Here is a 9,268-nt window from a genome sequence, read left to right as displayed (position 1 = left end):
TTACAAAGAAAAGATTAATAATAATCTATATGAATCAAAATCTCAGTAGGCTTTTCTTGTGTAAAAAACAAGCAGATTCTAAAGTTTATACAAAAATGCGAAGGACCTAGCCAAGGTCATTCTAAAAAAGAAGAACACTGCTGGACAGTCTCATATTACCAGATTTCAAGCCTACTCAAAGCGACAGTAATTGAGATTCTTGGTCGCAAGGCAGTGGTGAAAGGACAGAGTCAGAGACAGACCTACAATTATATGGGCAATTGATTTTCAGCGAAGATGACAAGACAGTTTAATGGGGAAGGGATAGTCTTTTCAACAAAAAAAGCTGAAATAAATGGATATCCACGTAGAAAAGAAAAAAAAAAAAACCCTCAATGCCTTTTTATATCATACACAAAAACTCAAAATTGATCACAGCCCTAAAAGCTAAAATTGACTTAAAAAGCATAAAGACTTATACAGGAAAACACAGACCTTGGCATAGACAACTTCTTAGGACAAAAAAAGCATAAGCTGTAAAACAAAAAATTGACAAATTCGTCTTCATCAAAATTACAAACTTCTGTTCTTCAAAAGACACTACTAAAAAAAAGAAAAGGCAAGTCCCAGGTGGGGAAAAAATATTCATAACTGAATAAACATCTGATAAAAGGTCTTGTATTTAGAATATACTTAAAAACTTAACTCCTTAAGTCAAACATTCTTATAAAAAAGGGACAAAAGATTTGATCAAACACCTCACTCCAGAAGATATACTAATGGTAAATAAGCACATTTAAAAACATCCAACATCTTTAGTCGTTAGAGAAATGTGAATTAAACCTGAAAGAGATATCACTACATACCCATTGGTATGGCTAGGATTATGAAGACTGACAATATCAAATATTGAAGAGGGTACAGAACAACTAGAATACTTGCACATTGATAGTGGAAATGCAAAATGGTATAACCACTTGGGGAAAGTTTGGTTAAACATGTAGTTATTATACAATTCAGTGGATTCTTTCTCAGGAATTTACTCAAGAGAAAGGAAAACATACGTCCACACAAAGGCTTACAGATGCTCTCAGCTTTATTTCTAACAGCCTAAAACTGGAAACAACTCAAAATTTCCATCAACAGATGAATGGATAAACAAAATTTGGTATTTCCATACAATGGAATACTACTCAGCAATAAAAGGAACAAATGACTGATATACCCAATACATGGCTAAATCTCAAAGATACTGTGTTGAAGGAAAGAAGCCAGGCATGAAAGACCCCATTTATATGAATTTCTGGAATAGGCAAAACAAATCTACAATAACAAGAAGAGGATCTGTTGTCTGGGGCAGTGGGTGGGGGGCACACAAAGGCACAAGAGAGTTTCTGGGGAGTGATGGAAATGCTCTATTTTCTTGATAGTGGTGGTTGTTGCAGGGGTGCATGCGTATGTTAAAACTCATTGAGCTGAATGCTTATAGGGTGAATTTTACTGTACATACAAATTCCTTGTCATTCCCTCTGCTAGAAAACCTTCATTCATGTCCAACTGTTTAGAGCAAAACAAAGTCCAAATTCTACCTGGGCCCAGAACGATCGAGTTTCTGTCCACCTCTCCAGCCATATCTCGCCCCTTCTCCCTTCCACACTCTGCTGTGCAACCATACTAGCATGCTTGCAGTACCGGGAATTGACCCTGCTCCTTACCATCTTGCAGCCTTTACCGTGTTTTCTTGCCCTACGACACTCATCCCTAGTCCCTGCTGAGCTAATTCCTCCTGATCCTTTACATCTAAAACTAAGCCTAACACTCCTGCAGGGAAGACTTCTCTAAACCCAAAGACTAGGTCAGGCCTCTTTGTTAAATATATTCCCAGCAAAAAATACAAATGTGGATTCAAATTAACCATAAACTTCACCTGATCACAAATATTACTGCATCCAGATATGAGCTCATGACAGTATAAAACCACCACAATTAATTAGCAAGACCTTTCAAAACAGTTTAACTTTCACTCTCTAATTTTTATTTGCTGTAGTGTTTTATAATATAAACTCTGGTGCAATAGTATATACATATAACTTATATTAATAAATAAACATGCATATTTCGAATAACATGTGCTCAAAACCTTTTACTGATGGGTGTGGCAATGAAAATGGTTTGGAGACCACTGCTTTAAAGGAGAGAACATGAACCACTGGGTGGAAGACACGAAGAGGCACTACAACCTACTAATACAAGGAAACCACCCTGGCAGCCAACACTGCGGCTTCCCATGGCTCGATGCGATGCTAAAAAGAGCTGGATTTCATTCACGTTTCAGATGGAGTCCCTAATGGGTGCAAAAATGTACCAGGGAGCATCAACATTTTTTGGTTCTCCAACAGCATTTTCCAAAGTTTCCAGGAATCAGGATTCCTTCAAAAGGAAATTCAGAAAGTACCACCTTCTGAACCCTGAGAAGTCCTGTGTTAAACAACAACAAAAAAACCCCAAAAAACCTCACGTGCTTTATCTAACCTAGTTTTTTTTTTTTTTTTTTTTGCTAAGTAACCCTTTTTATACCTCACACTCTCCAGTACCCCTGAAACTAGTATTCAATGGTATGCGTTTGTCCATGGGAAATACTGACCTATACTATCTTTCCCAGTTCTACCTCTCCTTGGTTGAAATAGCCAGAGATAACTTCCAATTCTAAGTAATATTTATGGCTTAATAAGATTAGTGGCAGCTCCACTGGTCAGCTAAAAAGAGTAACCTGAAGCAAGTAAAGGGAAGACAACATAATCCAAACAGCTGCATCACTGTTATCCACGTGGAAAACCTTTAATAGCCACAGAGGACAATCAAAGTGTATGATTTTAAAGACATTTTAAAGACAGACTGACCTCAGTTTGACTTCCCACTCAACTTATTAGTTATGGGACTTAGAACAAATTGTTTAACCTCTGAGTCATGGTTTCCTTACTTGTAGAATGTCCACAATACCTGGCTCACAGGGGTATGGTTAGTGCTAATTTATGTAAAATGTATGATAGTCTCTTACATATACTAAGCATTTTATAGGTGGTAGCTTAATAAACTTAAATGTATAACATTCAGCGAAACACCATGCTTTCGAATCAAACTATGGACCAAGTAATACAAGTACAGACAAAGCATTCACTGAAATATGAAGCACAGACGCCATAAAGTACCTGTCAAAAGTAATTCCCTTCCCGACAAACACCAGGGGCTGTTCACTTGCATCGGGGCTGCCTGTGTAGTGAATCTCCAAGAAGACTGGGGGCTCGTCGGACCCTTTAGCCACACTTAGGAATGAGCCCATGGCCTGTTCCTCAATCCAAGACTTGGGTCTATAGGGCAGAAAGGGGAAAAAAGTGAATATACTGTTAAAAAAAATAACTTATAAAAAAGCTCACCAGTATATGAAAAAGTATAATTTACAAGCTCTTAAAATATACACACGTTAAGACTTCAATTATTACATTCTATTATTTCCTTTCGGTATGTTCTTACACAAGTCACTTGCTTCTCAGCCTATTTCCTCATCTATAAAATAAGATCAATGATTCCTCCACCAAAAGATTACGGAACCATTAAGAGAATGTATGCACGGTACCTAATACCAGAGATAACTGGTATTGTGAAGTAATGGTGCATGGTAAGTAAATAATTACTACTTGTTTTTTCCCCCCTAAGTTACTCAGATATTTCTAAGGTTTAATTTAGAGATGAAATTAGCAAGGTTCTGAGACCCTCAAGGGTGCCTTACATATATATAGTTAAGGGGGCTATTGCTTTATTTTTTTATTTCTAAAAATGACAAAAAAAATCAAACAACCAACAAACAAAAAACTAACAAAGCTATATACATCAACTACTGGAATAAAATATCTTATTTCTTTGCTGTTTTAGAATTGCTGGAATTCTATCTTTTCAATGTCAGAACTTTACTCTCACAGTTTCTATCGCAGTTTGAAATGTCTTTGATTGAAGCAAGAAAACTAATTTTCTTAGTTAATAAACACAGGACGAGTGGGGTAATGGAATGGAAACAGTCCTCAGTGTAAACTAGAAACTGATGCCATACTGCTATTCTTTCTAGGCTGGGGGCACAAAAGCGCTCTGTATTGATTTCTGGCCACAGTAACTAGGCCAAGAGGGAAATCCTATATTCCCACAGACCAGCAACAACCATATCCATGCGCCTGCCTATCTATTTGTTAGAACTATTAAACTGGGATTGCATCATGGAGGGATGGTCACCAAACTTTGAACGGAAAAGAATATAAAACTGGAAGATATGATAAAAAACAAAATTACTTCAAAAGAAACAAAGCTGTATAATGTGGGCACTTTTAATCACGAACTCAGTATTTGAAGTTTTATTAAAGTCCTGCCCTTCTGGAAGACCTGTCCACCTGTTTCTTTGATGTATACGCACCTACGCTGGAGAGGGTCTGGTGCAGCTATGTGTCAGTTTACTGAGTTGTGCTCTGCCTGGTCTCTGCTGAACTCTTCCCTTTGCTCAGCCACAAGCCTCACGCTTCCTGAGGGGCCACCGCACGCCTGCCTCCCACCTGAAATGCCCTGCCCCACTCTCTGGTTTGCGAACCTCTAAGCAACCTTCCACCTCTGCTCAGGCTCCCTAATTCTGGCAATTCTCCTCCTCCCTCTGCTCCTGCAGCACCTCCGCATACCTCCCTATTCCTTCCTACAACATCCTCACTTCTTTGAGGAGGAGGCCCACTATCGTGCGTCTCTGTACAACTGCTAATGGGTACAAGGGTTCTTTTGAGGGTAATGAAAATGTTCTAAATGGATCATGGTCATGGTAGCACAACTCTGTGAATATAGTAAAAATCACTGAATCGCTTTATATGGGTGAATTGTATGGAATGTGAATTATGTCTCAATAAAGTTGTTAACCGTCCCCCCCCAACACAAACACACACACACACACACAGTGTACAGCGTAAAGTCACGGCACTCTCTCAAAGGCAAGAAAAGGTTAATATAGAAACAACCTCCAGCTGAGCCCTATCCCAACTTGCATGTGGGCGCGTCATCTCACCTCTCTGGTCTCGAGTTACTCCTCTGAACAGTGAGGGAGCTAGATTTTAGGGTATCAAAGACTCCTTCTGGCTGTAACATTCTTTGAGTCTATGACACAACTCTGAATTACCTGATATAGACCTCCGTTTTACTACTAGCATTTTTGAGATTCTTCTCAATAATTTCGGCAAATCTGGTTGGCGTCATCTCATTGGCTGGGGTCTCCATCAAGTGGCGTGCCAAGTTCTGCCCAGAAGCAAAGAGGACTCCTTTCTGCCAGGCCTCCTGGTCCCCGCTGGCAGAAGAAAACACAAAGCTACTGTCACGCAACCTCTCTTGCAGGTAGGAGTGGCTCTTATCTTACCAAAAACAAAAGAGGAAGCCTACAAATAAAAAACAACTGACACATTCATTCTTTGTGATCTGACCCAGGTGGCAGACAGTACGGTGCAAACAGCCCCCGCAGAGCAGAACCAGAGCGGGCCTGGCCAAGCCCTTCCCTTCAGGAGCCTCGGCTGCATGAAAAAGGGGTTGTACTAATGGGCCTTTGAAGCTCTAAATCTACTACATAAATTGAGGGAAGAGGAGTCCCCAGAAAGGCCCATTTTGTTCTCTCTCGTTGCGTCAGGAATGACACAGCCCCAAGTGCCAACTGCAAGGTGGGCGGATGGCAACGATTCTGATGTGGAATTAGAGGCCTTTCTGCCTTCTTTTCCCTGGGCCAGAGTTTTGCATCCCAAGCTACCTACGAACAAGGATCAGCTTTAGAAGAAAAAGGAGGTGGGCTCATGTTTCAGGACCCTGGCTCTTTAACAAAGACAGCTGTGCAGGTGGGTAAATAGCAGCTGATGGCTCTGAGGGCCTACCATGCGCCACCCGCTGGGCATGTTCTGTCTTGGGTCATCAGAAGAACCCTATGAAATTAGTATCACAACTCCACCAAACAAACGAAGAAAGTGAGGCCCAGAGACTTCAGTCACCTAACCGTGTTCAGCCAGGAGCAGGCAGTGGAGCCGGGACCGATGCCTGGGCTTTGTTACCCCCTCACACCGCCGCCCCTCGGGCTGTGCCAAGGGTGACCACTGTGCTCTCAGCACCATCCACTGAAAAGTCTCATCCTGCCTATTCCTGACCACAGGGACCACATCTCCCACAACCTAGAATAGGGCCTGAAAGTCACAGGTGCTCAGCGATCCGCTGAGAGAGGAGCCTCCTCCACAACACCCTGAGGGCAAGGACCGACAGCATCCCGTCTCCCTCCACCAGGGCAGCGCCAGCATTCGGCACAACACCAGTAGCTGCCGGTGCAATGGAAATTATCTGGACTGAAATCTGCAGAAACGTGTCTGTCATGCTCCTCTCTCTCTGGAAGAGCCACCTGGTTGTGGCTTCCTAGTAACCAGCAACCACAGAGGGGTCTAGGGAGTCAAGAGGGGAATGTGCTCGCGACAAGAGCCAGAAGCGGTATTTGGGCTTGACAGTTATCCCACTATAAAAACAGCTGAGGTGACATGTCCGAGGGCACAGACATGCCATGCTGCAGAGGCCGCCACTGAAAAGCAGGCACTTCATATCTGAAAGGCCAGGCTGTCAGCCAGGGGCACCTCCCTCCTCCTGGTTTCTTTCCGTCACCTTCCATAGAGCTTCGGCGTCACAGCTGTCTTCTTCTTCTGCTTCAGGTCATCATATTCATAGAGACCGAGCACTGCACCTTCCGCAGCGGCCTGGGCGTCTCCACAGGGATCCACCTCCACGGACAACAGCTCCAGGTCTTGAGCCTGCCTGCACCCCGCTGTGGAAGGACAGAGGAACCAGAAAACTGCAGTCAGTCAAAGACAACTCAAATGGCAGAAGGCAGAGGCGTGGTGTGGTGTGCTGAGAAAACACCAGGACTGGGGTACAAATCCCAGCCCTGATGCCTGACTGTTTTGCGCCTCCATTTCCCCTTTTGCGCAATGAGGACATGAGTCACCTCCCGGTTGTGGTGAGGACAGACTGATGGAGAAAATGAACAGCTCCTTGCAGAGCAGGGCAAGCCCTCAGAAGGTGGCAGCTATTCCTAGTATTATTTCTGCAACACCATGATTTTCTGATGACACTTCCCAATCATCAAGAGCTGCTCGGATTAAAAATGACAGGGAAATGATGCTGTTGAAATTATATTGAAGCAACTGAGCAAAGTCCATTATTACCACAGCATTTGATGAAGATCAGGTCAGGAAAGACTCGCAAACAAAAGTTAGGAAATAACCACTTAACACGAACTTTGAAAGCTTAACAAGCATTTGTAATATACAAGGGCCAGAGATTAATCAAGCCAATTATCACTGTTTCAGAAATGTTTTTCAAAGCATCTTTTAACCACAAGCCCTCCTCAGGAAAGGCTCTCCTGCTGCTCAGCTCTGAAGTGAGTCAAGGGCGTCTGCCTCAGGACACAAGGCGACAGCCACACACTTTTGGGTAGCAATAAACAAGCATGCCACACCTCGCTTCGTTATTCTCTGATTTGTAAAATATGATTGCTCCATGTTATTTAAAGTTGGGCAACACCACAGCTGTGTTACAAAAAGGAAAAAAAAATCCATACACCACAGTTTCTGGTAAAATGCAACTCTAAGGTCACTACGACAGAGTGAAAAACTGGTAGTAAAACCTCCAAACACAAGATACAGAAACATAAAAAGTAAAATTCCATAGGCTAACCTTCTGCATCTATTGTAAGGCCAAGCACATTCAGTAAGGGAAACTGAAATTTCGTTTAGATGAGGGATTTCTGTACGAATGTGATACAGATACTGATGGGAAAGGACAAAAAGGGGCTGAGAAACAATCGTAAAGAGTGATCCTTATCAGGAGTTCGAAACCAGCCTGAGCAGGAGCGAGACCCTGTCTCTACTAAAAAAATAGAAAGAAATTAGCTGGACGACTAAAAATATATAGAAAAAAATTATCTGGGCATGGTGGCACATGCCTGTAGTCCCATGCCTCGGGAGGCTGAGGCAGGAGGATGGCTTGAGTCCGGGAGTTTGAGGTTGCTCTAAGCTGGGCTGATGCCACGGCACTCTAGTCCGGGCAACACAGTGAGACTCTGTCTCAAAAAAAAAAAAAAAAAAAGAATGATTCTTAACACTCTTTATCAATATTAAACTTAAAAAGTAAAATCACCTGCGATAGCAGCTCTGATGTTTTCTTTGCCTTCATGCCAGTTTTCCTGGTCGTCAATTCCAGCTCCCTTTTTGCCGAGGCCGACTAGCACCACGCTGGGGAAGTCCTGTTCCACAAATACACAGATCAACCACTTTATTTCTTACAAGCTTTCATTTCCAGCAGGGAATGGTACAAGTGGGGAGACTCACTGAGCTCCCACACCATTACTTTAACCGCAGCACAGGGCTAAACTCACTGTAAGAAATTTGGCTGTGGGTTTTTTTCTTTAAGTCTTTGTGTCTTGGTAATATTGTATAACTTGTATGTTTGAAAGGTAGAGTGAGGATAACCCTGCAAATAATTCTATGTAGACAGTGCCATAGCTGGACCAAGCAAGCCTTCAGATTGTGGAATACAAGATATGCTGTTTTTGACAGTGATTCATCTCTTTACAATCTTAAATAATTATTCAGCTAGTACTGGAACAAAACTATACAATCCAATACAAAATTTTTAGTATGACTAGGTGGCCACAGTACTTGGCACATAGTAGGTGCTCACCAATGATTTACCAAATTAACATTATCTTCATGTCATACCTGATGCAGACCATAAAAGGTCCGGGTCTTGCCTGCCTTTGGAGGTGGTCCAGATCTGAAAGAAGAGGAAATAGTGGTTTTTGAAATCACAGTTTGCTCTGCTCACTTGGGAAGTGCCATATACATACTTTTAGCATTGTCCTAATACTCTGCTAACTGCTTCTGTGGATTTCCTTTATTTATGTTCTAATCCAAATACAGAATGCTCTCAGGCCAGATTTCTTAGACGCAGCACTTCTAATTCTAGCTCAAAAACGATTTAGAGGCCGGGCGCGGTGGCTAACACCTGTAATCCTAGCACTCTGGGAGGCCGAGGCGGGCGGATTGTTTGAGCTCAGGAGTTTGTGACCAGCCTGAGCAAGAGCGAGACCCCGTCTCTACCAAAAATAGAAAGAAATTAATTGGACAGCTAAAAATATATAGAAAAAAAACCTGGCCAGGCATGGTGGTGCATGCCTGTAGTCCCAGCTACT

At 42.4% G+C, this 9,268-nt stretch overlaps 1 protein-coding gene across 1 annotated transcript in view; it reads right to left on the bottom strand.

The window, feature by feature from the left end:
• Positions 1-9,268, bottom strand: part of LAP3 (leucine aminopeptidase 3) — a 30,490-nt gene that overhangs the window by 17,026 nt on the left and 4,196 nt on the right. The window contains exons 3-7 of the mRNA XM_012638453.1: positions 8,796-8,850; positions 8,215-8,320; positions 6,682-6,841; positions 5,180-5,344; positions 3,189-3,347 (exon numbers count right to left, since the gene is read on the bottom strand). Of these exons, the coding sequence (XP_012493907.1) occupies positions 3,189-3,347; positions 5,180-5,344; positions 6,682-6,841; positions 8,215-8,320; positions 8,796-8,850 (645 nt within the window). The remainder of the gene's footprint in view (positions 1-3,188; positions 3,348-5,179; positions 5,345-6,681; positions 6,842-8,214; positions 8,321-8,795; positions 8,851-9,268) is intronic.

The sequence above is a fragment of the Propithecus coquereli genome, unplaced genomic scaffold (assembly GCF_000956105.1).
Source record: "Propithecus coquereli isolate 6110/MARCELLA unplaced genomic scaffold, Pcoq_1.0 Scaffold13, whole genome shotgun sequence".
Classification (NCBI taxonomy): domain Eukaryota; kingdom Metazoa; phylum Chordata; class Mammalia; order Primates; family Indriidae; genus Propithecus; species Propithecus coquereli.
Note: the sequence above shows the minus strand (reverse complement) of the source record. Positions and strands in the feature narration are given on the sequence as shown.